The sequence below is a fragment of the Phialemonium atrogriseum genome, assembly GCF_030411735.1.
Source record: "Phialemonium atrogriseum strain 8032-3 unplaced genomic scaffold QBC33scaffold_6, whole genome shotgun sequence".
Taxonomy (NCBI): domain Eukaryota; kingdom Fungi; phylum Ascomycota; class Sordariomycetes; order Cephalothecales; family Cephalothecaceae; genus Phialemonium; species Phialemonium atrogriseum.
Window position 1 is genome coordinate 333,494 of NW_026848143.1, and position 26,966 is coordinate 360,459.

Consider the following 26,966-nt stretch of genomic DNA (forward strand, 5'->3'; position numbering starts at 1 on the left):
TAGGCGCCACGAAAAATGCAAGCGTTCAGAGGTATGTTGTATCTCGAGGTACCCGGGCCCGCTGATGTACCTCGGTGCATACTACCCAACGTTGTAGCGTGCACAGTAAATGAGATCTCAGTTTCTTTCGACTCGCGGGCGAGACGCCGCGGCCACCCGGGATGCACGTAGTCAAGTCATCATCATGCAGGGCGGGAAGAGCGCTTTGGAAGCGAGACCAGTGCTGAGCCCCAGTTTCAAGAGACCACAAGGGCCCGTCAAAGCAACGGCATGCGTAAATCTTTCGTAAAGATATGGCTGCGAGCCTGGGGAGGCTTTCAATCATTTTGTTTTGAACATGACAACAGGCACCGTTTGTGCCTGGGCATTCCAACTGCGTGGGCCTGCTGTTTTAGTGCACTTTTTGAAGCAACGGAGTGCGCCGTAGTCGGATTTGGAACCTCGTGGCTTCATGGATGCTTGCTGGCATACGGACACCGCACTAGTCAACGCAGTGCACTAGACAACGTGGTGGGGTCATGCTGGGTTGAAGCTTGAAGCTCACAACAAAGAGAGGGAGACTCATGGAATTGGCACATCGTCGTTCATTCTCCAATCAAGTGCGCAGAACTAGCCAAGGCCTGGGGAAGGGTGGAGATTTGCTGTGGGGGCTTGGTATGCGTATTCGCAAGAAGACATAGGGGAGGGAGTGTGTACGGATTACTGCGGTAAGATAGGTTGCCTGAGCGATTCGCTTGTTACTAACATCTGGGCTTGTCAGAAGTTGCGATTGGCTTCAGGAGCAGCACATGATACACCTGTTGATTCTTGACGATACTGGCGGAGTCTTCAGCTTCAGGCCTGGCCCGGGTCTTTGGCCACCGTTGAGGTTCCCCCTCGTCGTGCTTATTCGCACTTGGCTGCACCAGCCCCTTGGGAGCCATGCTCTAGCCGAAAGCATTCAAGCGCGTGGGTTCCAGGATCGTCGACTGATTCCAGGCCGAATTCGGTTCCCAAAAGCGAGCCAGAGTGCTGCAGGTTTTTTCCGCGCCAACCCGTTCTGTCGCTACGCATAGAGACCTACATGCGTACGGATCCGTAGGTGGATAGGATTTCTGGACCGGGTTGTCGGCCTGCAGCTGTCAAGGTGGATGCCAGCTGTTTGCTCCTCCTTCCTCCCATGGAACTTAAAGGCCGCAAACTGTTCCCGAAAATAAAATGAGGTAAAGAACAAACCAAAACAAACAAAAGAAAACAATTCAGCTAGCATGGATGGTGGCTATTAGGGATTCGTTGGTCATCACTCAGGAAACCGATACCTACCTCCTTGGTTGTAGTCTGGAACACAATGGAGGCTCATAAATGATACGAAGTCAGCGACGATCTTTTGAGCCCTATCCCAGCCGCACCTCAGCTCCTCGTAGAGCAGAATCTACATATATCTGCTGTTGTAATAATTTGGGGTGAAAATAATCTGTACTGTGTGCCAGAGTATTCCGTACACAGTAGTGTCTCAACCAAGGCGGGACTCGCTGCACGGAACAGGTCCGAGGAGAGGGGTTGCCGAATCCCCCTGTCCACAGTGCCCGGCCTGCCGTCTTTGCCCGATTGGGCAGGCAAAACTGCGTTTCCCTACGTATATTGCGTATTTCGTAAAAGGCTACTAAGTCCTCTGCGCTGGCAAGTGAGGAGTGCCGACTTTGGCCTGCCTGGAAATTTAGCGCTGTAACGGCAGAGACTTCTGGGACTCTGGGAATGGAATGTCTCTTGGTTGCGGCTGTCCCACGCACATTGTCTCGGTGTTCAGGGCTGTTTGCGACAAGGCAGGATCCTTCGATTCCAACCTTGAAGACATGCAGGGCACCCACTCCGCTCCTACGTGTACGCGCGAGTGCGAATTCGTGACTTGGGAGACTTTCAAATTCGACCATGGATGTTCAAATTTCAGCGCGCCGCAGTACGCATGTAGGTATCAGGATTCGGCACCCTTATACGGTCCAGGTCTCCATTCTTTCGTGCGCAAGCAGTTCCCATCCCCTCATGCCCTGCTGCACCCCTGTTCCTCCACCGTGGTGGTGGCGCCCGCCTGTGGCGGACGGAACCCGATACTACCCTGTCGCATTCTCGACAGCCAACCTCCCCCCACCAATGATTCGAGGCCATTTGACATGGGATGATGGGACAGATGATGGGACACACAGATGTGTAAATTTGCTGGTCGCCATAAATAGAACCGCTCGTCATGCAGGTGCCAGGTGCCGTGCAACGCTGCGGCATTGCGTTGCGCCGCTGTGTGCCACCAAACTGAGTCAACCCCTCGCCAAGTGGATGTCCCAAGAGGAAAATCGGCAGTTCAGACTTCAAAGCTGCTTCTCGAAGAAGCGCAGGTCTGATACTCGAGAGAACTCTGGTTTGAGGGGCTGGGATACAAAATTCTAATCAAAACCCATTACAGAATATATACGGGACTGCGCTCCCATTTAACGTGCCTACCTACCTAAGGTAACTGGCTATGTAGTTTTGTGTGGTTTGTGAGTTGTCGGATATCACGGTCGCAGGTGACTTCTGGCTTGAGCTTGAATGGCAAACTGTTCCAGCCAGTCGCTGAGCTGGGTTGCTGAGTCTTCGCAACTTTGGGTCTGGATGCACACAGGGTCCCCAAGCCAACAAGGCTCACCACCTCGCAAAATAGAGGTCGAGATCATAGGTATCCGATTGCGGCAACGCGGAAGCTTTGCAATTGCTTGCTAAAAGCGACCCCGGCATCGACGGTGAAGGCAGGAAGGGGGGGCTTAGGGCGTGGTGTCAGTGCCCTGTAAGGTGCTTGCCAGCGGCTGCCAGCTGGCTCTGGGGCTGATGATGGGGCCATAGCGGCTGGTTGCAGGTTGAAAAACGCCGTATACGAATCAGATGCTGTGGTAAGCGAAGAGGCCCACCTAGAACAGCTCCCATGGTGGAGCAGGGCAGGGTGCCGGTAAAATGACGGGAAGTTCCCATGGCGGACCACGAGGTGACGGGGAGGTCGGCGACCTAAACCACCACCCCTGGTTTCTCTGGCATCCCGCCTTGTCTCCTCTGAGCAGGACCGCTGAAGTACCACGGTATGGGGAGAGAACCCAACAATGACAGAGAAAGCCCGATCTAGATGCTCGTTGGTAATTATAGCACATTCTTGGATGGGAACCAAGAAGCTGAAGGTAGGAGGGAGAAAGAAGTTGGATCTTCTTGGGTCAGCCGCTGCCGATCTCGCCCCGACGATCCTGACGTCAGGAAGGCGATGAGATGAAGAAACAAGGAGAAGCATGGGAAGAGGAACTATGGGAAGGATAATCTTGCTGTCCGACGGTCTGACCAGTCATGTCGCCATTGATCAGTGATCAATGTGATAATCCCGAATGCATCTCGCTGGCGCATGGGGAAATGGGTCGGTACCGTTCGGCCTGGCAAGTTCCTATGCATGCTGCATACGTCCGTAGGTTGCTGCTTGACTTCAGCACACGCATTGGGTGGGGAGAGTATCCTCCCTGCCGGGCTCCCAGAAGCCCAAGTCAACTACACTGCGTAGACAGGAGTATGCCTATGCTCGTACCTAATACTAAGTAAGGTGGGTAAACCAAGTTGATGGCGATCCGCCGAGCAATCCTCCCTTGCACAACTACCGTGTACACTAGGGAGTGTAAGAAAGCAGCGAATATGGGAAACTCGAAAGGGATCGAGTAATCTCGATTCGCCGTGCCTTGCATTGGGCCATCACGGCCTGTCTTACCGTCACGCAGGATGAGATCCCTAATACGGCGCCACTTGCGATTGCAAAGCATTCTCCGACCGCTATTTTATGCCGGCAGACTCTGTTCAGAGACTTGTTTGTAGTAAGAGACAGAGCCATCACTGCTAATACTAATCGCTGGGCGAAAACTGTTAGTCGATCAAGGTATTATTACTCTTTGTAGGCGGGAGGAAAACCACAATTCCACGACTTCCGCACAGTACGTACAGTATTACTATTTGTGCAGTACTTCTATAAGAGGCTCCAAATACTACGTAAATAGAATATGCTACCTTATGAGTCCATACAGAATTTGCTACCGATTGTGTACCCTACCCATGTCAAGCTAGTGTCAGAAACCCCAGCGGAGGTATACTGTACTTTCACAAAAAATTTGTAGCTTCTAGGCCTCGAGCAGGGGATCCTTGCAGAAATCTACAGTTTGACAACTACACACCTAAACAGCCATGTTTAAAATGTAAAGAACCTGGACGATTAGCAGAGAGGAGTCTATTGAATAAGCTGCACTTTGAACCTAATAGAGTTGTGCGTCATTGAATTGAAGGCCTCTCTATGTAGCATCTGCTTGGGGAAAAGAGAATAGGAATACTGTGTAGGGACAATCCCACATTTTGCAGTCTTGACTGAGCTGGTGGTCACACCCATGCAAAAAACCCATGGCCAGGCGCTGTGGATCTCTTGGGCAAGCCCCTCATCCCAATTGCCCCGTAAAGCTGGGTCGGCCCCAGCGGCATCGTCCTAGGGGTCACTTGCAGGGGAGGGTTAGATGTACCAGGAGGTACTCCCGGACAAAGTCAGTACTTGTTGGCCAGATCCTTGTCAGGCACCCTGGTTGCCCTCGTCGACGCCGCCCCTCGGTTCCCATCCGCTCATCCCAGGCGCATCACGCCTCCCGAAAGCGAAGGCAGACCACACATCACACCCGTTTTGCCTCTCCCTCTCTCCCTCTTGTCTCTCGTTTTTCTCTTGCATTGACTTCTACAAGGGTCATGTGAAGGAGGTGGAAAGTTGGGCCCGGCTATACTTCCAGGCTGTCGCCCTCCCCAGGTTATCATTCAAAGTCTAAACAGAACTCTGTCTCTTTAAGAAGGGACGACAACCCGTCACCCCCCCTGGCTAGTGCCATTGGTCAACCTTGCCAGCCCGTCGTTTGATTCCTACTAAAACACTCTTCTTCTCATCCTCCATACTTGAATCAAGGGACTGCTCCTCGTCTCTCAGGCCACCAGTCGCTCCGTGTCGAATCTGCTCGCCGTCATCTCCACTCAGGAACTCTCCCACCCGCCACATCCAGCACCCGCGCTCGTTCGTTGCGCCTGGTTCCAACCTTGTTCGACCTTATTCTTGGGCGCATTTCCCGCCTTTAACACCTCATCAAACCCGCACAATGGACACAAAGATGATGGACTTCTGGAAGAGGCAATACGCCGCCGTCAATATGCAGTCGTTCAGTGGCCAGCCCCAGCCCCAGTCTCAGCGTCCGCCTCCTCCTCCGCAGGAAGGACATATGGAATATCAATGCTGGAACGCACCATGGCCCGGCTTTTTCCCCCAGCAGCAGCAGCAGCAGCAGCAGCAGCGCGTAGTCATGATCAGCCAAGGAGGCATGCACAGCACCAAGCAGACCGAGCCTAAGCCACGGTTGGCCAAGGATGAGGTGGAGTTGCTTGAGAGCGAATTCGCGAAGAATCCGAAGCCGACTACTAGCACCAAGAGAGACCTCGCCGGGCGGATGCGGGTTGAACCCGCAAGGATCAACGTTTGTCACCCCCTCGGCCTCTCTCGTCTGCCATTCGGATACCTAGCTGACCTTCATCTTGTAGAACTGGTTCCAAAATCGGCGCGCCAAGGAGAAGCAGATCAAGAAAACCCGTGAGTTCGAGGCACAGCAGGCAGGCGAGAGAACCACCAAGGAATCCGAATCCCCCGAGGGCCAAGACTCTGGTGTTGTTAGCGAGTTTTATCTCATGGACAACATCCACCAACCAGTAGGCCCCTCCAGCGCCGCTATCGGCGAGGAGGAAGGGGTGGAGGAACAAGAGGAAGACGAGATGGAGGAAGATGAGGAAGACGAAGGAGAAGAGGAAGAGGAGGACGAGGTAGATAAAAAGGAGGACGAGGAGATCAACTTCAAGTCCGAGAGTCATCAATCCATGATGAACGAAGCCGACGAGTCAGACGGTGCTGAGGGCGCGCCTCGTTCGCTTGGATCCTACTCGTACGATGATTCCAAGAGCGACGGGTTTCTTCAGACGCGATATGCGTCGCCCCCCTCGGTCACCGCTCGCGATATCCCCGACATTGGCACCGCTGTTGCCTCGGCGAGCTTCGACGCGACTGGCGTCCAACAGGGCTACCTGAGCACAGCCACATACACATGTCGCCCCGACGATCTTGCCTCGCCGCAACAAGATCTCATGACAGACATGCCTCCCCTTGAGACTTTGGAAGATTCAGCGTACTTTTCAGTCCCGTTGGGTCCTTCAATGGGCCCTTCGTTCCCAACGGAAATGATGTTCGACGACCTGAGCGCCGACGTCATGGGAGGCACTGAGCCCGTTGACCATTTCGAGCATCCGTCACCCGTCTCGGCGTCTCAATCCCCGCCTCCCCCAACCAATGTAAAGTTCAGATACCCGCCGCCACCCACCAATATCGCCGCGCGAAGGAATCTTCGTCGCCCCCCGTCGTTGGGCCCTAGTTCGCTCCGGAGCCTTTCGCACTCGCACGGACCCAAGACTTGTGTCGATGTTTCCCGTCGTACCGATTGCGCCAGCCCGAGGCCGCGCATCACTTCTGCTAGCTTGACTGGTAGAGTACAGAAAGCCGGGCCGGGGCCAAGATCATCGTTCAGTCTAGACCGCAGCACATCTTTGCTCAACAGCATACGGCGCTCTGGCTCTCCGATTCGGGGTCCTCTGAACTACGCAGTCTCGCCACCATCACCGAACGAATTGAACGCCCTGGAGAACCTGGCTCCGGCGAATGTCTCGGACGAAGAGCAAGGGTGGGCCCTTGGTCGCTGGGCGGTTTCCTCCCTCCACAACGAACAGGCCATCAACACGCCGCCTCGAACTCCGGGGCTGCCAGCGGGGTTGCCATCGGGGCTGCCATCGGGGTTGCAATTGGATTTTCACCACAATGTGTTCTGCTCCCAGATGGATCAGCCCGGGACCGGTCTGGCACATGATGAAGCCGTCCAGACCCCTAGCCTATGTAGCTTTGCTGGGTCGGAGCTCGAGTACCCGATGGGGCAACCACTGCCTGGATACGTGGCGAGCCAACCCGTTACTCCGTCGTTGCCGATGAACTTTGGCCCGACCTACGGTTTCCCTGGGCGTGGGCCGTCGAATGTTGAGTACAACTTCCCCGACTCATTCCCTGGGGGTTCGACAATGTCGTCACCTGGGCAACCCAAGTCGAAAATCCAGTTCGCCCAGAACGTCACGCCCCAGGACTTCAACCTCGAGAGATGATAGGGAACCCTCACCCTGTCGCTCCCACTTCCGAACACATCTCGGCTCGAGGTGTCGTGTACCAAACGATTTATTTGGCTTTGCGTCTCTTTTAGCATGCTGCTATTGGTGCTTACACCACTGCACTATTACCGACATACGGCGTTTAGGATGCCTGAAAAGCATTACTCAGCGGACGTAATGATATAGAGAGTTAATGAAGTATTTGAGAGTTGGCTTTAATGGGATGTGTTGATCGGATACCCCCCGGGGAGATACAGATGGGCTGTTACGGGTTGGATCATGTCTCGGCTTGGTCGAATGCTATACAACATGGATGATGGTTATCCTGGCTGGGATTGAGCCTGATGAAACGGAGCATTGCCCTCCTTTCTCATCCCCGTATTGGGCTGTCTCTTTTGCATGTTTTTCTGTCAGCGGCGTTAGCATTTTCGTTGGAAGGTGGTAAACAGGTGTCCGAGATTTGGATAGGAATCGGGGAAGGGGTTGGCTCACCTTTGGATATATACATACGGATGGACAGGGGATGGGGTTTGGGTCTTCTTCCTTTTCTTTGCTTCTCTCTTCCGTCTTTAACTTTTCCTCCTCTCCCTCTGTCTCCTCACTTTTTCTTCTTTCCCATTTCTCAAAAGATAGGCGAAGAAGGGGCCAGGGGAAAGAGAATTATTCCTGAAGCGGTGTGTGGTGGGGGAGCAAGCACATATATATGTACTGTACCTTTATTCATCGCTTCCACTCGCCTTCGTGTGGTTATCAAGCATTGCAAAAATATAAATGGATGTGGCCGTTAATCTCGACGAGGCACCGGAAACCCGGTTTGCGATCTGAGCGCCCGGTTAAAGAGATGACAATTTGGACGGGGTTGTGTTATTGGTTGCCGGACGCTACCGACAGATGAACTAAGGTGCATGTGTTGATATAGCCGGGAGGAGGCACCGGCCATGGCACAGAGTAGGGTGCCTGTATCGGTCGTTAGAGGCAGATGCTGTTGCTGACAGCTATCGACCGGGCACGAAGGGGTGGTGCCCCCCCCCCACCAACTTCCCGAGATCCTCCTCGCTGTCTTTCAGCTGACTTCGTGCCCTCGACATGCTTGAGAAGCAAGCTGCAAGCTCTGGCTGAACGGAGCAACGTCCAGAGGAGGGGTTCTTTCTAGGTCGTTGGGGAATCTGCAGGAGATGCCAGCTATATCTTGAAGAAACCCCAGATCCCACGGGTTGTGCCGATGATGACCCGGGCAAATCACCTGCTTCCGATTCTTCCCCGCGACTAGCTAAGAGCTCTAGCGTCATTGCGTCAACGCCTGTTTTGTGGGGGGACGTTTCCGACCACCAGGAATGGAAGCCGGAAGGGAAGGGCTTCGAGGTCAAGCAAGCGTTGTGATGGACGGCATGTTTCTCGGCTTTCGCAAGATACTTAGGTAGGCGGTTCCTCGATGCAAACGGCGGGGTCCGTTTCCACCATTTTCACCACGCTCAATGATACTTGAAAGGTACCTAGATATGGAGATTTCCCGGGCTAGCATCCCACGGCCAGAGGCCCAAGATTCGTATTCCAGATATTACGCAGTAGAGTTTACTGCGACATCGAGGACTAGATAGCTTCAACCCCCCTGGTCGACCAACCGTTTATTTCCCCCGAACCCGTAGATACCTCTGAAACTCGGCGCCCAAGCAATCTGTCGCTGCTCTTTCCAGCCTCGGCCCTCCCCAGTCGTCCCAGCGCGCATGTTAAATATGTACCTCTCCAATAAAAAAAAAAAATAAGACGCATCCCACGGAGGATCCGCGAACAAGGGGTATTATTCTCAACTAGAAAAAAAGATATCGAGACACGTACAGCTCCGGAAGAAAACTATGTCGTTCTGGGTAGATTTGAATAATATTCCGGAGGGCAAAAGGGGGAGGGGGAGGTGGGGTTGGTTGTTGTTACGGAGCCGCTGATCGTGTAGGAACCAGCGGCCAACCTAAAGCTGGCATACTGCTTCAGCTAGATCGGGGACGACATATTCATGCCGGAATGGGACGAAGAACCAGCGTCACTTGGGGTTGACGGCTCGACGACCCTGTTTCGTATCGTCATGATCCATTCATGCTGCAGCAGCTCGATCGCGGTGGCCCTCTTCTTGGAGTCCCGGATGAAGCATCGCTTCAGGAAGTCAACGCCCTGGGGACTCAGCTGGTCCGGCGTCGGCAGCTGCGGCGGGTTGCCCTGGGCGATATTGTACATGATGGCCCATTCATTGTCGAGGTTGGCCCACGGTCGCCGGCCCGTGGCCATCTCGAGGATGACGCAGCCAAGGGACCAGATGTCGACGGCGCCGAAGTGGCCCGGGTTCTCGCCTTTGATCACTTCAGGGGACATGTACATGGGAGTGCCGGTCATGGACTTGTTCGGCTGAGTGGCGGCGCCATCATGGACAATCGTACGACCGTGACGGGCGATGACCTTGGCGGCACCAAAGTCAACGTACTTAATGATGCCATTGTGGTCAAACAAGATATCTAAAATCGTGTTAGCCAGGAACAGTGCGGTACACCTTCCCTTTCCCCGATCAAAGACAAAACTTACTCTCGGGTTTGATGTCGCGATGTGTAATCTTTAGATCGTGGAGGTAAGTTAGACCCTCGAGAAGCTGTAGCGCGTAGACCATGATGACCTGCTCGTCCTCGATGCGGCCGTGTTCCAGTAGACTTGCCAACGATCCACCGGAGCAGAACTCCATGAAGATGTAGACTCGGTCCCGGTGAACCTCGATGCCGTAGTACGACACGACGTTGGGGTGGTCGACGGACTCCAATACACGCATCTCGTCTCGGATCTGCCCTGCGATGCCGGGGATCATCTTGGGGTCCTGCAAGCGGATCTCTTTCACGGCCATCAGGTGGCCCGTGTCGAGGTTCATGGCTGCGTAGACGTTGCCGAAAGTCCCGCCGCCCACGAAGTGGCCCTGCTGCCACCTCAGAGTGAAGTTGTTCGCCGTAGACGATAGCCAGGCTAGCGAGCGATCCACCTCGTTCGTAACCTCCAACACCCGCCCCAGGGCCGAGCGCTCGAGGAGGATCTCTTTCCTGAACTCGTCCAGCTTGGAGAGCTCCTCGAGACGGTGCTCCGTGACATATTGGGCGGCTTGGCTGTCGTCCATGATCTGGCCCTTGTTCAGCCGCTTCAGCTGACTCATGAGAGCCTCCATGCGCAGCTTCTCTGCCTGCGCGGCAACGCTGGACCTAGCGCCCATGATGTCGAAGTGGGAGATCAGGAGCGCCATGCAACCGGCCACCTTGGCCCGCAGTCTCGCGTACTCGTCGTCTCCGAGAGCCAGGATGTGCCTGCCGCGGGTCATCCCCATGGCGAACTCGAGAGCCAAGACAGCCCAGCGGAAAGTCTTCCGGTCGGAGGAGACGCAGTCATCGCAGATGAAGCTCACCCAATCCAGGGCCAGCTTCGTGAGCTTCAGGTTGTTCATCTGCCGTCTGTTACTGTCCATGTACAGCAGCGAGCGCTGGCCGAAGTCGGTGGCGAAGATGAAGCATGTCTGGATGAGATCCTGGCAGTCGAGTCCTCGAGTTTGCCGTCGGATGGTCTCGACGCTCTCCATGAAAGCGTTGGACAGTTTGTAGGCCACCTTCCGGTTCTCCATCAACCTCTGATTGACTTTATGGAGCGTCGACCTCTGCTCCACGACGAGATCGATCTGCATTTCGACCGAATCTAAGAAGGCTTTGCGGGCGTTCACTAGTCGCGCCCGGGAGCCGCCAGCGATCAGTCTCATGTGGCCGACCCTGAGATCGAGAGGTTCCTCCCGGATTGTCAACGATATCTGTTCTCCAAACCAATGGGGGCCCTCCTCGGCTCGCACCATGAGGACGTAGGGATCTGTGGGGTCCTCCTCCTCGGTCTCATACGAAAAGGTGCCCAAGAGCGACTGGATATCCTCAAGCCGGTTGCGTAACGACGACGAGGCAAAAAGGATGACGCCTTCCTGGTCGAGATGGCTAGCATAGACCTGAAAGTGATTTGACTCGATAAGCCGGTCGTAGAGCTCTTGGAGCCTAGGGGGTGCGAATGCGATGGTAAAATCGCACGCGTTCTCGTAGTTGTCGCTCAACATCCTCGAGAACCGCTGCAGCATCCTCTGCCTCACCCGGACCGAGTCAAGGATCTGCTTGTACCGTTTCGTCATGTCCGCGACGCTCTCCTTGGGCTTCCTTGGCAGTTCCCTTTCGAATGTCTGGCTTAGACGGTTTAATGCCTTGTAAGTCAGCGAGCTGAACTGCTCGGCTACCTCGACATCGCCGTGCGATAGATATCGCCCGACCTCGTTGGCGAAGTCCCATTCCTGAAACAGGAGTTCGGCCTCCTTGAAGGTGTTCTTATTCCCACTGAGCTTCCAGTTCAGCATCTTAAAATAGTACTTCAGCGCGTCAAGGACGACTTGGTCGAAAGCCTCGTCAATGCACGGAGGCAGATCCCAGCCAGGCTCGGTCTGAATGATCATGAGATGCTCCTGCTTGATCTTGATGGTCAGGTTGAGGAGCACCTGAAACTGGGAGATCATCTGGTCTTGCATCATCGGATTCTGCTGGGCCGAGTCCTTCATTTTTTTGGCATATAGCAGCCGGACCCTGATAATCTCCTCGATGAGGCGGGACGGAAAGCTGATGAGAGTGAGCAGCTCCTCGATGTAGGGGGGGAGATGACGCTTTGCGAAAGCCTCGGCGTTGTGGATGAGCGTCTCCTTTGCCTTCATAATGACCCTCGAGATCCCGTAGAGCATGCTCCTCTTGCGCAACTCCCTGCCGTCGCCTTCGGGATCGTCATGAAGAGACTTCAGGCCCTCTTCCTTCATGAGGCGATCCAGGAACAGTGGGTCGTCGTTGAGGCCGTTGGCGTTGGAGGCGGTCTCTTTATTCTGTTTGAAATCGAGCTCGTCGTTGCCAACCCACTTTTTCAAGATTGTCAGTTCGGTGTTGATCATCTGGTTTATATTGTGCCACGCCGTGACCGCCTCGCAGGCCTCTCGGTAAGCATCCGACTCGGCAGACCTGTGGTGGCTCACGAACGCCGCTCTTGACGGGTATAGGCTTTCGATTCTCTCGATTTCGGCCACTACATCCTGAACTTGCTCGATGGGTGGCTTTCCTGCCTCGCTCTCACCGGCGACGGAGAAGTTGATGATCTCGCTGAGTATGCGATCCACGTTTCGTCGAGCATCCTCGACCATCCTCCGCTGGACGGGAAGATGCCTCCCGCAGACCTTGGAGCGTATACCCAGCCATAGTTCTGCTTTCTGGGCCGTCTTTCCTATCTTCTCCTCCGAGGATCCGATAAGGCGCTTCTTCTCTTGCCTGACGACGTCTCCGGTAAGAACCGCCTCGAGCATGCCATGCCACTCCAGCCTTTCCCGGTTCTGGGGGTCCTTCAGATCTTCTTCAGTGGGTTGCAGGTCCTCGCTGTTGCTAAAGAGGTTCGTCTCCTGGTCGTGACCATCAAATGGAGCTTCGGACGACGGGGTGTCGCCTTCAGAATCCGAGTCGAAATGGTCACCGGGGGTCTGAGAATCGAAATACTCGGTGGTATAGTCTTGTTGTCGAAGCCTGCGGACGTACTCCTTCTCCTGCGCGCGGAACGCGGCAGTGCCCACCTGTCGCGGCGGCGGCCTCGAGCCGTCGCGTGTAGTAGGGGCCGAGCCGGCAACAAATGAAGACTGGGTTTGCTGGGCAGGTCGCCTCTGTGTGTAGGGTTGGTAAGTGTTCGATGGTGTCCGCACAGGACCGGTCGGGCGCTGTGGTCTCGGCGTGCTCCCGTTGGTGTAGGATGCAGTTGTATCTCCGCTGCCGCCGCGATGACGGGCAGTTGAACCGTTGGATAGAGCGCTCAGCGAGGATATCGAGCCCGAGTGACTAGGTGTCTCGGCGTATCGGGTTAGGGATGCAATCTCGTCGTGTCTTTCAAACGTGGTGGTATCGACGTGCGGTTCTCCAGACGCTCCCGGGTTCTCCGACTCGAAGCCGACTGGCGGGGGCCGATGGCCACTATTGGCCAAGGCCATTTCTGCTTGTCGAAGCTGCTCATCATCCTCGAGAGAGAAGCGCAAAGAGAGAGGCGAAGATTCGCTTGCCATGATGAGCAGCCAAGCGTACAGTCAATGAAGCTAGCTCTACGCCGGTTCAGAGCCAATGACGGATGCGAGGATACTGTTCTCAATTTGTCACGAGTTCATCCATGTAGGGCACTGATTCAGTAAAAGGAGAAAAACAAGGGAGGAAAAAGTACATCGGCAGCTGTTGCGCTGGCCCGGCGATGGGGAAAAGACGAGGTTGAAATTTTGATTACTTTTTGCCCCAGGACAGGACGTTCGTTGATGGGCCCATTCGCAGGCGGGCGAGCTCACTGGCTATAGGGCACTTTTCCCGCGTTCTGGCCTGGACTCGCGGCACTTTGGCGGGGGGGGGGGGGGCGCTGGGAGACGGTGCGACTTTGTGGAACTGCTTTGGGAAGTCATGAGTCGGAGGACTTGCCTCAGTCGTAAGCTAGTAAATGGATATTACCTAGGGGTACGTGCTCGGGGAATATATTAAAGATGCACTTGTATTCCGTAGTCCGTTACAGACAGGTGAGTCTCAATCTTGGCATGTATACTTCTGGGAAGGCGATTGGGCTTCAAATACGTCTTGTCTTCCTAACATCCCGTCCATCACAACTATACTGTGCGCCCCCGCGATTGAAGGATCACAAGCTACCTGCCAGCTCACGTTTCAAGTTTCAGTATTGCCAGGGTTAGTGGTCCGAGCTTCCACCCAGTGTCGAGCTCCACACCCCCCAACCGCGCGATGGCGAACCAACGCGTGTGTGGCGGGCTTTGTCCTCGTGGGACGTCCGTCTTCAAACCGCCCTCCCGCTCCGTACCTTTCTGCCCGGCTCGGCGCGTAGGATGGGATTGATATGATGCTTCTTTTTGGTATTTTCTCACAGCCAATGCAATATATGGCTAGTCGTTAATCTCCTCTGAACATGCCCTCTCTCGTCTGCCCGACATCAGAAGCGTCGCGTCCGATGTCTGGTATCCTTACCCCAACCTCGGACGGTTCACTGAATAGAATAGCTAGCGACCATGTCTCCTCGTCTGACTCCAGGAAGCGCAAGCGAGGTGTTTCTGGACTCCCAATGGAGGACCTGCTGAAGCCAACTATTGTCGTGAAGGTACCTCGGCCACCCCAAACTCTCTTACCAGCTATCTAGTTGGCATCTGACATATTTTAAACAAAACAGCCTCATCCGTCTAGTCTCCACGCAAAACCCCGCATCCTCCACCCCATGATGCTCCTCCCTCGAGAACACCTGCCATTGTCTAGCCTCGATCTGTCTATGCCTCATGGCGACTTCTCCGCCTGCCGCTTCTACGAGTCTCGCATTAAGATTTTGGATCTTGAGGGTCGCCTGGGCTCAAATCTCTTGGTTGCCCGATCAGAGACTAACCGCATTGTCTACGCCATTGAACGGCAGGGAGATGGTCTATATGTGCTTTGCAAACTGGGCCCCTGGGTAGATGTGGGAAGCCTTGTTCAATTCGCGACGGTGGCCTGTGGCCAACGCCTACGGTCATATTCAGCCGTCCCTAAAGCCAACGACACGCCGCTGCCGCTGACCACCCCCCAATTGCACAAGGATAATAAGAGGAGGAGGCTTGCCATTGAAGAAATCCAGTCAATGGTCAAGAAGCGCCCGAGATCGCAGTCGGTGGCAACCGCGGCTTCCCAAGATCCAGTCCATAACGCAACGCCGGTCGACGGTCGCACCAACGGTCCAACGGCTGAAAGTCAGCTCTCTGAGAGTCCGGTTCTCGCAGCCAATGCTCAACCCCAAGAATCCCATTCGCAAGCTTTCCCTGCGTCGGATCCCACCGACGAGTCCTTGTCACAAACCACAGCCGAAGGCATTTTCAACAATATTAGGAATCAATACCTGGAAGCCTTGTATCACTCCATGGTGCGTTTAGCCCACTTCGTAAATCCCCCTTCTCCTGTGCTGACGACTGGGTTAGGGATCGTTGGCGTACTTTGCAAAGGGGCCATTGTCTCGTGCCCGCGCCGCTTTTCATCTGGACTGTGACGCAAGCTTGGAAATGAATGACCTGATCGGTTTCCTGCAGAGTCTTGTGATGAACACGGTGCTTATTGACAAGAAATACCGCGAAACGGTGCCGGAAATCACGTCCAAAATGAAGACCCTAGTGGAGGAGTCTGACAACGGGGGCCCAAAGTCGAAGAAAAGAAAGCCGAAGAAGATGAAGATTGGAAAAGACGGGCTCTATCCATTGGAAGAGAACCATATCAGGCGTTGGTGGAATTTGAACAAGGCGAGTGAACAGTCGGTGACCCCCGAGGAAGTCAAATATCATATTTCCTGCTTGCGAAAGAGGGAGACTCAGCTCCAGATGATCGTCATCCTTGAGATTCTGGCGTTAGAACCCCTCCGTCGCCCGACCGATGCAACCGAGGAGAGCCAGCTTCCAGGGATGGGATCTCAAGTCACCCCACAAGGTGCTACAGCGGAAGCCCCGGTGAAGAGGAGAAACAAGCACAACTTCCCTGTGCTTTTGGATGTGCATGCGGACAGACTCTGTATCTGGCAGTCTACGACTTTAGACGAGGTAAAGGCCCTTGCAGAGTCTCAGGTCACGAACCATGGTCAGCAGACAGAGAGGACGGACAGGCCGAATTCCGACCCCCTGAAGGACTTCTGCGTCGACATAATTCTTCCCTTGTAAGTCCGTCCCTCTTCGCGATCTTCGGCTTATGTATGCTAATTGCACCTGCCTTCCTCAGCTTCTCTGCCCGTCTGCCAGATCTATGTGACTCTATCAGCCGCAAGCTTGGAGGACCGGTCATCAAGGCGCCTGCCAGTGCGAAGCCGGCAAGCCAGTCGAAGCCGAAACCCGGCGCACCCGCGAAGAAGTCGACTTCATCGAGAAAGGGCAGGGAGAAGACGCTGGAGCGGGTCCTCTCCAACGAGAGGATGAGGCGCAGCTTGTCGCGCGGCCCGACTGATGCCATCGCGCTCATGCGATCTGCAAGCGCCACGACGATACCCGGGCTGAAGAGAGAGACAAGCGAGACGCTATTGGGGATGGTGCCGAAGAAGCAACCAGCGCCCGTCAAGGAGAGGTCGTCCAATTTGTTTTCCCGAGCCGCCAGCCAGAGCAGCGTCGAAGATGAGAAGGCGAAGAAGAAGGCCAGTCTCGAGGCAGAGCTGAAGGACGCCATATCCGCGCTTAAGAAACCGAATAGGGCGCTCGCGGGCAAGGCCATCGTCGAGGACGCCGAGAAGCGCACGTCAAGCAGCTTGTCCCAACTCAAAAAGGCGAGAAAGCCGACCCGGATCTCATCTGTACCAACAGTGCAGGTGAAGGCCACTCCCGCAAACAACCGATTCAGGGATGCAATGCCGGCGCATGAACCGCGGGTGCCAGGTCTTTCTCTTCCCGAGATCATCTCAGACGAAATGGATGCCATCCCATCAAGTTCGTCAGTGGTGCCATCCTCGACAGCCCCCAAAAGGGTCATGATGAACATCCTCGACTCCCCCGCCATCACCATCACCACGACGCCGACGGCGGGCAAGATTCAGGCGACGCCGGCGGCCTGCTTGCCGCCGATTTCGGCTCCCCTGCTACGGGTCCCGAGCGGCGGCAGCCCGGTCATCCCGCCGTCGTCGCCCATCCTGACCAGGAAGGCGGCCGTGGCGGGGGTCCACCACAACCAACAACAACACCACCTCTTCGTGGCCCGCAGCCATGTCGGCGCCGCATCGCCCTCCCCCCGACCAGCGGGCGGCCTCTTTGAGACGCCGCTAAAGCCGAGATCAGCCATGGGAGGCGGCCGCAGCGGCGATGACGACGTCGGGGCTCTGGCCGAGACACCCGAGCCCGTCAGACCCCTGCGTCTCGCCGGCGGTGGCAAGCCGGCGGCGGACGCGAAGCAGCAGCTTACGATATATCAGACACTTGGTTGGGACGATGACGATGACGACTTTTGACGAAATCCTACGAGGCGCGTCTCTAACGTTTAGCATTGACGGAGCGAATGATCTTGGGACGGTTGATAAAGGCTGCAATTGCATGCATGACGCGGGCTGGGTCTATTGACGGGATGGGAGTTTATTTGCTTAGCATGGCATATACTACCTATATAGTAGTTAAGACATCATTCCATCCATCCGTCCAATCCATCCATACATAGTCGCCATTGCTCGATACTGCGTTGACTTTACCCGGTCTAGCTTCTGCCTAGGTAGTTCGAGACGATAGCTAGGTATAATATAGAGGTATACATGGGCGTAGTTTCTTAGCTCTAATAGCTCCATCCACACTTGCAGCCCCCCTGTTTTCATGCTGAGCGAGGTATGTCTGCCGAATGCCTGCTTCCCTTTCAAGATGTCTGGTAATTACGACTACCACCGATTATCACAAGAAGAGAACGTTATAATAGGACAGGCCGAAAATAAGTAAGAATTAAGGAAGAAGGGAGTCCCCAAGATGCCTACGTCAACCTCACACGTTTCACCCGAGCACGCAAAGTCTCCGATAAAACCATTAATTTGTTCCGTTTTAGGAAGTGTATTTGAATTATACTCGTAACATCGTCATATGCCTGGCTATCTAATTATATGCTCGACAAGAAACAACAGAGACAGGAACGAACACAAACGGCAAAAGGTGGGGGGAATCCATGATGGGGAGCGGGCGGGCAGAGAAGAAAAGAAAAAGAAGAAGACAAAGGAGCTCAAAACGGAAACCTCTTCTTCTTTCCCCCCTTGTCCTTCTCCCCCATGCCCTTGAGGATGTCGTCAAACGTACTCCCGCTCGCCTTCCTCCCGCCGCCTCCGCCGCCGTGGCCCGGATTGAGCCCCGATTTGGGCCCCGGTCCCGCGTCCTGGGCGGCCGCCAGCTGCACGAGGTTGCTGGCCGAGACGCTCCTGGGCACGACGCCACCGTGGTGGTGGTGGTGGTGTTGCTGGTGGTGGTGTGGCGGCCCCACGGCGCCGCTGACGGGTCTCGAGCCGCCGCCGCCGCCGCCGCCCTGGCGCGAGAACCGCTCCTCCCCCTGGGCGCCCCACTCGGGTAATTGCAGGGGTTCGAGGCCCATGACGACGCTGGAGCGGTAGGAGTGGCCGCCCTGCCTGCCGGTGGCGGGTCCGGCGGTCGCGGCGGCGGCCGCAGTCCCGAAGGAGGAGTTGCGCGGGGGGTGGTGATGCGGGGTCAGGGCCGGGGAGCCGGGGCCTCCGAGGGAGGCGTTCCTGGGCGGGTGGTACGGGAGCAGCGCGGGCGAGCCGGGGGACGACGCCGGCCCTTCGGCGGTCATCCGAGGCGAGGGCGCGGACGCGTCGGGGTCTTGGAAACCCGGGCGCGGTGGCTCGAGGGGTGACATGCCCATCTCCTGGGAGGGGGGCATCGCGGTCGGCCCCGAGGCCTCCCACAGCTTGGCCGCTTGCCAACAGTGGCTGCGGTGATAGGTTGCCTCGACGCTGAACATGACCACGTCGGCCGAGAGCTCGACAATGTTCTGTCCGCCCGAGACCTCGTACCACACCTTGCGGACTTCCCCGGCGTCGTCCATCCAGGGGTGGTTACCTTGCGGCGGCTCGCAGAGGAAGTACTCGACGCCCTCGGTGAATTTCAACCCCGGGGCATCGACCACGAGCATCGGTAGGCACTGTAGGACTGCATACAGGAAGAGCCAGCATCCGATCCGCTGGTCCACCAGGTCCTGAGGGCTGCAGCCCTTCGTCTCCTTCTCCTCGAATTCCTTGAATGCGGCGAGGAACTGGATGTCCAGCTGGTCGATGTCGATGTTGCGAGACTTCAGCATGATGAGGAGGTACTCGTGTGGCTGGATGGATTTGTCGAATCTCGCCTGCCGCGCGGCGGGTAGCTCATTGTAGTCTTCGCGGATGGCCGTCATGCTTGGGAACTTGGGGACGTCGTAGGGAATCGGCGGTAGCACCGGGGGCGAGGATTGGTCGTACTCGGTGAGCATCCTGCGGAGGACCGAGATCCTGGGTTCTACCGACGCCTCGAGAATGTCGTCAGGGGCTTGGTCGATGACGCGCGGCGTGAGGGACTCGCGATCCACGAGCAAGTCGTAGAGCGCGCAGAGATCCGAGTACAAGATCTTCAAACACTGCCTGTTCAGCCCACTCTCGGAAAACTGATTCTTCTTGCTCCGGGCCTTTGGCGGCCAGTTCCCAAAGAGATTCTTGTAGTAGCCCAGGACGAAGCTCCTCATCTTCCCAAACGAGATTCTCCATTCCTTGAACCTGACGTTCTTGTACTCCTCGTGAGATGTTGAGCTGGCAATGCCGGCGAAAAGAGCAGGGAAATCGAAGGCTTCGAGGCGATTATTGACGTTGGACTGGCGGTTCAGCAAGTCTATGTGCGCCCGTTCGAGCCGGTTGCGAGTGCTAACGGACACGTTCTGGAAGAGGGGCGACTTGACGTCGAGGATCGCCGTGTACTTCCCAACTGCATGGGCGAAAGCTTCGTTGTACAGCTCGGGCGATTTCATCTGCTCGCCCAAGATCAGGGCCTCGATGGTCTTCTCCCGGCTGTGCCGAACGTCGGCGAGGGCGAGGTGGCCCATATAAAAGCCAAAGGCGAGGTCGACCGGCTCCCCAAAGCTCGAGCCATCGTAATTACCGAATTCGAATTCTCTGAGAAGGGCTGCTATCTGCAGAAAGGCCGCGAAAACCGTGCTATGCTCCTTCGTGCCCACGAGCGGTTGACCGGTCAGGAAGGCTAACAAGTTGCGCACCGCAATTAGCCGCTGGAGATCGTGGGCGCCCGAGGGTTGGATGAAAGGGAGGTAGACGTTCGCCTCGCCCGGCCCTTCTGCTCCTGAGGCGGCTGAGGCCGGAGGCGTGATTTGTCGTCGGGCATCATGCACAGAGAGATTATCTCGGCCGTTGAAGCTCCTGTCCCTCCCCATGGCACCCGCAGCCATGTCGGCCTGTATCATGTCACCGAAGACCCTCGAACTGCCGAGGATAAAGGCCGGCACCTTGAAAGATGGACCTAGCCCGCCGCCCGGAGCGCAAAGGAAGATGTATATATTGCCGTTCTCGTCCCAAATCTCGGGCACCTAACTCGGTTAGTTAAATGTTATTGTTGCCTGGGGGTTACCGGACCGGTACGCCACCTTCTCCCCGTTGATCAGAAACGAAGTATTATATTCAGCGCTGCTGTCGGTCGACATTATCCATGCCGGGGCGGTAGGACCGCGGCCCAAGTCCTGAGAGTTGGACCTTGAGCGCCCGCCGGGAAGCCAGCTCCTCCTCAACTTCCCCCGGTCCGAGCCGCGCGGGGGGCTGCCATTGCTAGATTGGCGAGACTCGGGCCGCAACTCACCAGGGTTCGAGATGACCCGCGGCGAGCCGAGCTGGTTATTTCGATTAGTCGGCGGTTGGGCGGAACTGCTGCGTCCCCTAGGTTCTGGGAATGGAGAGGTGCGGCGTGGCTGAAGCCGGTTCGTTTGCTGACGATGTTCGGTTTGCTGACGATGATCAGGCTGACGATGATCGGATGAGAGCATCTCGACCGAGTTTGTGCTTGCCCGTGCTCTCGATTTCCTCAGCCGGGGAGGCGATGCCTCTGTCTCAGTGACAGAGGGAACAGGTGGAATCTGCGGTGCATGTTGCTGTGGTGGTACAGGAGGCAGCTGTTGCTCCTGTTGGACGGGATGAGTCTTCCGGACCTTCTTCAACATGGTGGGCAAATGTGCCGTGTGGGCATCTGGTTCGGAATCTACGTGATGATCGAGAAGGGGAGGTATGGGAGGGGCTGCGAGGGGAGGGTCGACGTAATTGGGAGGGGGTTGGTCGTCGGTGGTCATGAGCTGCAAGGTTCGTTCGTCGTACAGCGTCGGGTTGGGCTGACCGGGAGAGTTGTGGTAGGTCGGCGGCAGCGGCTTTCGTTGCACCGAAGGAACATGATCTGCAGATTTGGAGGTGAGTGACGGTAGGAACGAAGTAAAAAGTCCCAGCCTGGACTTCCGTCTCTTGGCCTTCTTTTCTTGACCAGTGACACATGGGAGATCTGCCGTCCCGGAGCTTGTCTCCGAGCGTGGGGTATCTGGCTCTGGATCCATAGCTTCCGGAACCGAGGGCGTCTCCGGGCGAAGAGACGGCAGAGCAAGAGAGAGGATACTCTTGCGATGTCGAACCCGCGAGGACTTACTCGACATCATCTTGTCCTTTCGAGGCAGAAAACCCGGCACAAGATGGCGGGCGGTGCCAGGCTCGTCGATACGGCCAAGATATGGTACGTCCTTCAACACTGGACAAAAACCGGGGCAGTTACGCGTTAGCACCAGCTACTGCGTAGTTATGGCCGGCCGGCGCGGGATGTCTAAAAAAAAGGTGACGTTTAAGTCGAGACTTGTGGAACTGTGGAACAGGGAACTGATGAACCGGACAGTCTCGGACAGTCTCGCCTCGGATCGTCCTGTGGCTCTCCACAATGTCGATCGATGCTGAGGGCAAGGCGAAATGGGGGTTTATGGGCCTAAAAAAAGGTAGCGAACGATCACTTGAATAAAACGAGAAGACCAGGAACAGCTTGAGCAAAGAAAGACCACGCCACGCGGAAAGTTGGGCAGGCAAGCTCGATGTTATCAGCCGCTCGAGAGATACTATTTTGGATGAGCCCCCTGCTTGGGATTTCTTGGCCCGCCCAGCATAGTCGAAACGCTGGACCAAACTTCACTCGCTTGTCATTTCACGTTTCTGCATGGTTCAGCCACTTGCAGATTGCATGGTGCTTGCTTAGTCCCTAATCATGGCCTTGGGGGATCAGACATTTTGCTCTCCCTCTCTCTGTCTCTCGTTCGTTCTCATTTTATACGGCTTTCACTATCACCTCAATTTAGGGGCCTATGTACCGGAGTAGGTACCTTTTCTACCTAACCCACTGGAACCTAACGGCTATCAGGTACGACCCTGGAACGATGACGCAATGAGTGGATTGGGACGCTACGTCGCCAAGCATTCAACCCTTCATCGTCCACCAGCCACCATGGAACTGGGACCAAAATAGCCTTCGCATGCTGCGGTACCTGCATATTGGCGCCCATGGCTGAACTCTATGCTGATAATCTTAAATAAGTTTATAGGAATCTAGTTCATTTCCATGCTAGTACCAATCGCCCGGAGCAGAAAAACACAAAAATTTACTACCCAGAGGATGAATAGAAGCTGAAGCTTGCCCGCGCAACGAGCTCACAATGTACCTACCTAGTATTTGTCAACCTTGCCGAGTAATATCGCTCTAGCGCGGACCTGGCCGCATATTCCAACCTGGCTCGAAATCGGACATAAATCTCACCGACTCCGTCCCCAATTGCCATTGAATCTCCGACGCTCCCGATCTTTTTTGAGCACTTGCGGGGACGCAGGGATGTGCTCAGCTTTCATTCCTTCGAGTTTCATTCCTTCGAGGCAACGAGGGTACACTGCCACTCCCCCACTGAGCAGAATAGTAGCCTGTCGCGCTTTCAGACAGGCGATGTGACGGTGTGTAGCAGTTTGTGGCTTGACTGATCCTAGGAACTGTCAATTGGCGCGATGTATTACTGTATGATCTAGGCACTAAAATACTGTACGTACATGAGAGGGTGTTGGCTCAGGGGCGATAATCCGCAAACCCAGCGCTCTCCCCATCCCAATCTAGGAGGTATCGAAATCTATCCGGTTTGTCAAATAGGAGCCGCGGCACATCGACGCTGCTGTCGATCATATCATACTCCTCCCCCGCCCGGTCCCAGAGGTTCTTGCCGTTCCTAACACGGTCGGTGATGCGGCCGCGGTCGCGGAACCTCTCGGCATTCATCGACGTGCGCGAGAAAACCTGGGTAAACACGGCGTCACGCTGCAGATCCTCGCGGTCCTAGGGCCGGGGCGGGTTGAAGTCAGGCGGGTACTCGAGCTCATGGTAGATGTCAAAGACTCCTCTACCCCAGAGAGAGCGGACGGCAGAAAAGAGTATTGCGAAGACGGAAGCAGTCTTGAGCCACATCGGCGGCCGGTTCTCGACCAAGACCTCACCGGTACAAACGTTAATATCCGTGCGCTACGGCTACCTCCGAATCGGCTAAGGCGGTAATGAGACACTACATAGCCGCGCGCCCTTGGGTCTCCTCGTCCTTCAAGCTTACGTTGGAGCGAACGCTAGGTCATGCACGACCACGGCGACGCCATACTATGGAAGGACCCAACTTGAAGTCTACTTTGTAGAGATGGAGGGTGATACCTTACGAACTACCAAATGAGCTTAGGGAGGTAAGTTGTTTATGTAGCTTATGTGAGAAGAAATCCCAAACTGGAGCAAGGCTCACATCTACGAGGTGATGAATGTGGGTCAGCCTAAGCTGCAACTCATTCATCGACAATTGATTGTCTGGTCAAAGTCCCGGGCTGATAAAATAGTGATAACTTCTTGAATAAAAGCTATAAGAAGAGTAAGCATGCATAGGTCGAGTCGGCCTGTCAAAGAGCAAACTCACGATTATCTAGTTCAAAAAATGAGGAAGCGAGTAATCATCCATCTGGGACTATCCGGCTTACGAAGTACCTATGTACCTACAGGACATGGGTCAGGGCGACCCCACCATGGTGCGATTTAAGAAATATGTGCCCCTCACCTCATTCTGGAGGACTCAGCCTCGAAGGGATTTGGTTGACTGCAAACCTAGGCGGACGACAACGAATAAGGCATTAGATATCTAGTCGACGGAATATTTATACCAGGTACCTATTTGAAGACATGTTCACAGGGATCGTCGAGGAGATCGGCGGTATGTCCCTAACACCAACGATAGCCTTTCGATTCATCTCGCTTACTCAATCTCCAACTTCCCAGTCGTCGCCGAGCTCACCACCCTCCCGGGCCCGACTGGCGGCACGACCCTGATCATCCACCTTCCGCCGCAGTCCCAGCTCCTCTCCGACGCCCACGAGGGCGACAGCATCGCCGTCAATGGTGTCTGCCTGACCGTCACCGCCTTCAGCGCCTCGCCCTCCTCCTCGCCCGCCGCCTTCACGACGACCATCGCCCCCGAGACCCTCCGGCTGACCGACCTGGGCGCCCTCACGGCCGGGTCGCACGTCAACCTGGAGCGAGCGGTGCGCGCCGACACGCGCATGGGCGGGCACTTTGTGCAGGGCCACGTCGACACCGTCGCGACCGTCGCGCGCCTCGCCCCCGACGGGGACGCACTCACCGTGCGGCTCGCGCCCCGCGACCGCGCCGTCATGCGATACATCGTCTACAAGGGCTTCGTCGCGCTCGACGGCACCAGCCTGACCATCACTGCCGTCGACGACAACGAGGGCTGGCTCGAGGTCATGCTGATCGCCTACACCCAGGAGCGCGTCGTCCTGGCGGGGAAGAAGGTCGGCGACACGGTCAACATCGAGGTGGACATGATGGCCAAGTATGCCGAGAAGACGCTGACCGGCTATCTGACCGGTCTGGACGGCGGTGCTGGAGGTATCCCGCTGCTGGAGAAGATCGTGGAGAAGGTCGTGGCTCGGAGGTCTGGCGACAAGGCAGCGTAGCGAGAATCATTGTGTAGGTATGAAAAGTGAGTGCTAGATATGGATCTTTCACTAGGCTTGCGCCACCCCTCTATGTCTTCATCGCGGACTGTCGGAAAGATACTGAAACCGCGGCTCCCCCCTTTCCCCTTCACCCAGCCCCCAACCTCGCTGATGAGCCATGGACCAGGCAATATCAGGCATCGCCCCATACCTCAGCAATCTTCTGGCTGACTGCTTTGCCGATCTTCTTCCGCCCCACAAGATTGGCCATCTCCTTGAATACCATTTCTCTCTTCCGTATCTTTCCTTCCTCGCCCGCGCCGCACTGTTCAAAGGCGTGGACGAAGTCGTAAGGCGTCCTCCACCGCTTCTGGATTTCGACCGCTTTCTCGCCAGTGACTCCCTTGGTACACATGAGCATCTTGAGGTAGATGTCGCGCAAGGTCATGGTGTCCGACTTGGACGCAAGAGACGCAAATGCCGGATAGCTGACGTGGTAAGATGCCGAGGGGTTTTCCTCTCTGATGTGGCTGAGCAGGGGCAAATAGTTCTGGGCTGTAATGACTTTGGTGGGAATCACATCAAGAGGCTTGTTCTCGTGGAGCCTCTTGAGCAACAACGTCATCCTGGTCAGGTACCGAATCGAATCGTCCATCGTCTGCGTCTTCTTTAAGAAGTAGCCATTAACTACTTGCGTCGAAGCAATGGCAGACTGGACGGCCTCCTCGTATTTCTGGAAGTGGAGCGAGTCCAGCGCCATTTCCTCGACAAGGTAGATTACGTTCCGTATCCCAGACCGTCGTAGCCGGAATTTCTGCTCGTGGAAGCGCCCGTCTTTGATGCTTGTAATCAGGTCGTCGAGCCGCTTTCTCTCGACGATATAGTCCAGAACCACCTCGTCTCCTTCTGCGCCCTGGCGATTAAGAAGGTTGGGGTCGTTGCATTTAGCCACCCACATGGCATCGCCCAGGTCGAGACTTCGCATTATCGGCTTGACCCCTTTCTTCGCGAGCTCGTTCTGCATATAGTCCCGGTCGGTCTTGGCTCTCACTTCTCGAACATCTAGCACCAGCTGAACAGAGAAAGACCCAGGCTCGAGCCTGAAAGAGGTAAAGGCCGGGAGAGCTGAAGACTCGGAAAAGTTCGTGTCTTGTGCGATGACGTCCCTGAATTGTTGCTGGTTTGCAGGTGGGTCATCCTCGTCATCTAAAATTATTCCTCTACTTTGCGAGTCTGTGGCCGCCCTGTCCACGTTACGGGCAAAGCCTGTCGTCGAGGGCCCTTCACGATGTCCGTCTACCGTCCCATTGCTCTGAGCAGTTTGCTTGATCCGTTTTGCCACTGCCAACCCCTCTTCCGTGAGGGCATACCTCTTCAGGGGCCGCCCTCTCTCGTAGACGAGCTCTTTCTGGAGCAAGGTCTTCATCGAGTTCCACGCCGTGTAAAACTTTGTCGTATCAGCGGGCGCGGTGAAAGAGGCATCACAATGCTGCTGAGCCTCTTCTATCAGATCCACTTTTGTCATTCCAATAGAGGCATCCTTGTCGTGAGTCGACAGAGTTAACAACAAGGCATATGGCCCGGATCGGTATGCCGGTACATAGGCCTTGACGGTTTTCGGTTTCTTTGCAGGCCGGGGACCAGATTCGTCACCTTCTGGATCTTGGCTGCTAATGCCTGGCCTCTTTTTGAGACTAGGATGCTCAGGCATGGGAAGGCCATTCTCGGCACGGTATTTCCTCAACTGCTGGGTGAGTCGGTCGCAGAGCTTCGGCCCAAAACCTTTGAGTTGTTGCAGTTGAGATGGGTGTTCGAACTCAATAGGACATGCCTTCAATGAGTCGTAGGCATGCTTATATGTCGTGATACCCTTGGAACTCCGCTCCCGAGCGGTATCATACCATTCTTTGACCCATTCGAGTAACTGTGGGTTTGCGCAATCACTCTGCGACATGGCTTGTATCCTTGCCGAAGACGGAACCTCCTTGCTGGAGACAGAAAAAGGAACGGTTGGAGCAAGGGGATGACCAGATGAGCAATACTGAAGCCAGTTGGACCTGGAATATCGCGTTTTCCATGCCGTTACCGCTGCTCGGGGAGACTTCACGCGTGATGGATAGGTAGACGCGTCG

The 26,966-nt window shown here is 55.6% G+C and overlaps 9 protein-coding genes across 9 annotated transcripts; 4 read left to right on the top strand and 5 right to left on the bottom strand.

Annotated features, from left to right (window-relative positions):
• Positions 1–2,295: 2,295 nt before the first annotated feature.
• Positions 2,296–3,321, bottom strand: QBC33DRAFT_323492 (uncharacterized protein). The gene has a single exon (XM_060423601.1). It carries the CDS (start codon positions 3,281–3,283, stop codon positions 2,681–2,683), a length of 603 nt encoding a protein of 200 aa, XP_060285709.1. The 5' UTR covers positions 3,284–3,321; the 3' UTR covers positions 2,296–2,680.
• Positions 3,322–4,957: 1,636 nt separating this feature from the next.
• QBC33DRAFT_323528 (uncharacterized protein) lies at positions 4,958–7,416 on the top strand. The gene is made up of 2 exons (XM_060423602.1): positions 4,958–5,525; positions 5,590–7,416. The coding sequence occupies exons 1-2, from the start codon at positions 5,154–5,156 to the stop codon at positions 7,240–7,242; spliced, it is 2,025 nt and encodes a 674-aa protein (XP_060285710.1). The 5' UTR covers positions 4,958–5,153; the 3' UTR covers positions 7,243–7,416.
• QBC33DRAFT_323529 (uncharacterized protein) lies at positions 7,417–8,137 on the top strand. The gene has a single exon (XM_060423603.1). The coding sequence runs from the start codon at positions 7,590–7,592 to the stop codon at positions 8,031–8,033; it is 444 nt and encodes a 147-aa protein (XP_060285711.1). The 5' UTR covers positions 7,417–7,589; the 3' UTR covers positions 8,034–8,137.
• A 986-nt stretch (positions 8,138–9,123) lies between these two features.
• QBC33DRAFT_323560 (MAP kinase) lies at positions 9,124–13,686 on the bottom strand. The gene is made up of 2 exons (XM_060423604.1): positions 9,814–13,686; positions 9,124–9,746 (listed from the first exon to the last, which is right to left on the bottom strand). Exons 1-2 carry the CDS (start codon positions 13,364–13,366, stop codon positions 9,232–9,234), a joined length of 4,068 nt encoding a protein of 1,355 aa, XP_060285712.1. The 5' UTR covers positions 13,367–13,686; the 3' UTR covers positions 9,124–9,231.
• A 570-nt stretch (positions 13,687–14,256) lies between these two features.
• Positions 14,257–17,280, top strand: QBC33DRAFT_447090 (DNA replication regulator SLD3-domain-containing protein; the record flags this gene model as incomplete). The annotated part of the gene is made up of 4 exons (XM_060424416.1): positions 14,257–14,445; positions 14,515–15,231; positions 15,287–16,008; positions 16,071–17,280. 4 exons carry the CDS (start codon positions 14,257–14,259, stop codon positions 17,278–17,280), a joined length of 2,838 nt encoding a protein of 945 aa, XP_060285713.1.
• Positions 17,281–17,821: 541 nt separating this feature from the next.
• On the bottom strand, positions 17,822–21,474 carry QBC33DRAFT_530965 (uncharacterized protein). The gene is made up of 2 exons (XM_060427268.1): positions 20,439–21,474; positions 17,822–20,381 (listed from the first exon to the last, which is right to left on the bottom strand). Exons 1-2 carry the CDS (start codon positions 21,384–21,386, stop codon positions 18,027–18,029), a joined length of 3,303 nt encoding a protein of 1,100 aa, XP_060285714.1. The 5' UTR covers positions 21,387–21,474; the 3' UTR covers positions 17,822–18,026.
• A 946-nt stretch (positions 21,475–22,420) lies between these two features.
• On the bottom strand, positions 22,421–23,306 carry QBC33DRAFT_530972 (uncharacterized protein). The gene is made up of 2 exons (XM_060427269.1): positions 22,903–23,306; positions 22,421–22,838 (listed from the first exon to the last, which is right to left on the bottom strand). The coding sequence occupies exon 1, from the start codon at positions 23,123–23,125 to the stop codon at positions 22,919–22,921; it is 207 nt and encodes a 68-aa protein (XP_060285715.1). The 5' UTR covers positions 23,126–23,306; the 3' UTR covers positions 22,421–22,838; positions 22,903–22,918.
• A 752-nt stretch (positions 23,307–24,058) lies between these two features.
• On the top strand, positions 24,059–24,852 carry QBC33DRAFT_513014 (riboflavin synthase; the record flags this gene model as incomplete). Its single annotated transcript, XM_060425951.1, has 2 exons — positions 24,059–24,089; positions 24,155–24,852. 2 exons carry the CDS (start codon positions 24,059–24,061, stop codon positions 24,850–24,852), a joined length of 729 nt encoding a protein of 242 aa, XP_060285716.1.
• Positions 24,607–26,952, bottom strand: QBC33DRAFT_530975 (ERCC4 domain-containing protein). Its single transcript, XM_060427270.1, has one exon. The coding sequence runs from the start codon at positions 26,786–26,788 to the stop codon at positions 25,028–25,030; it is 1,761 nt and encodes a 586-aa protein (XP_060285717.1). The 5' UTR covers positions 26,789–26,952; the 3' UTR covers positions 24,607–25,027.
• Between the last annotated feature and the right edge of the window lie 14 nt (positions 26,953–26,966).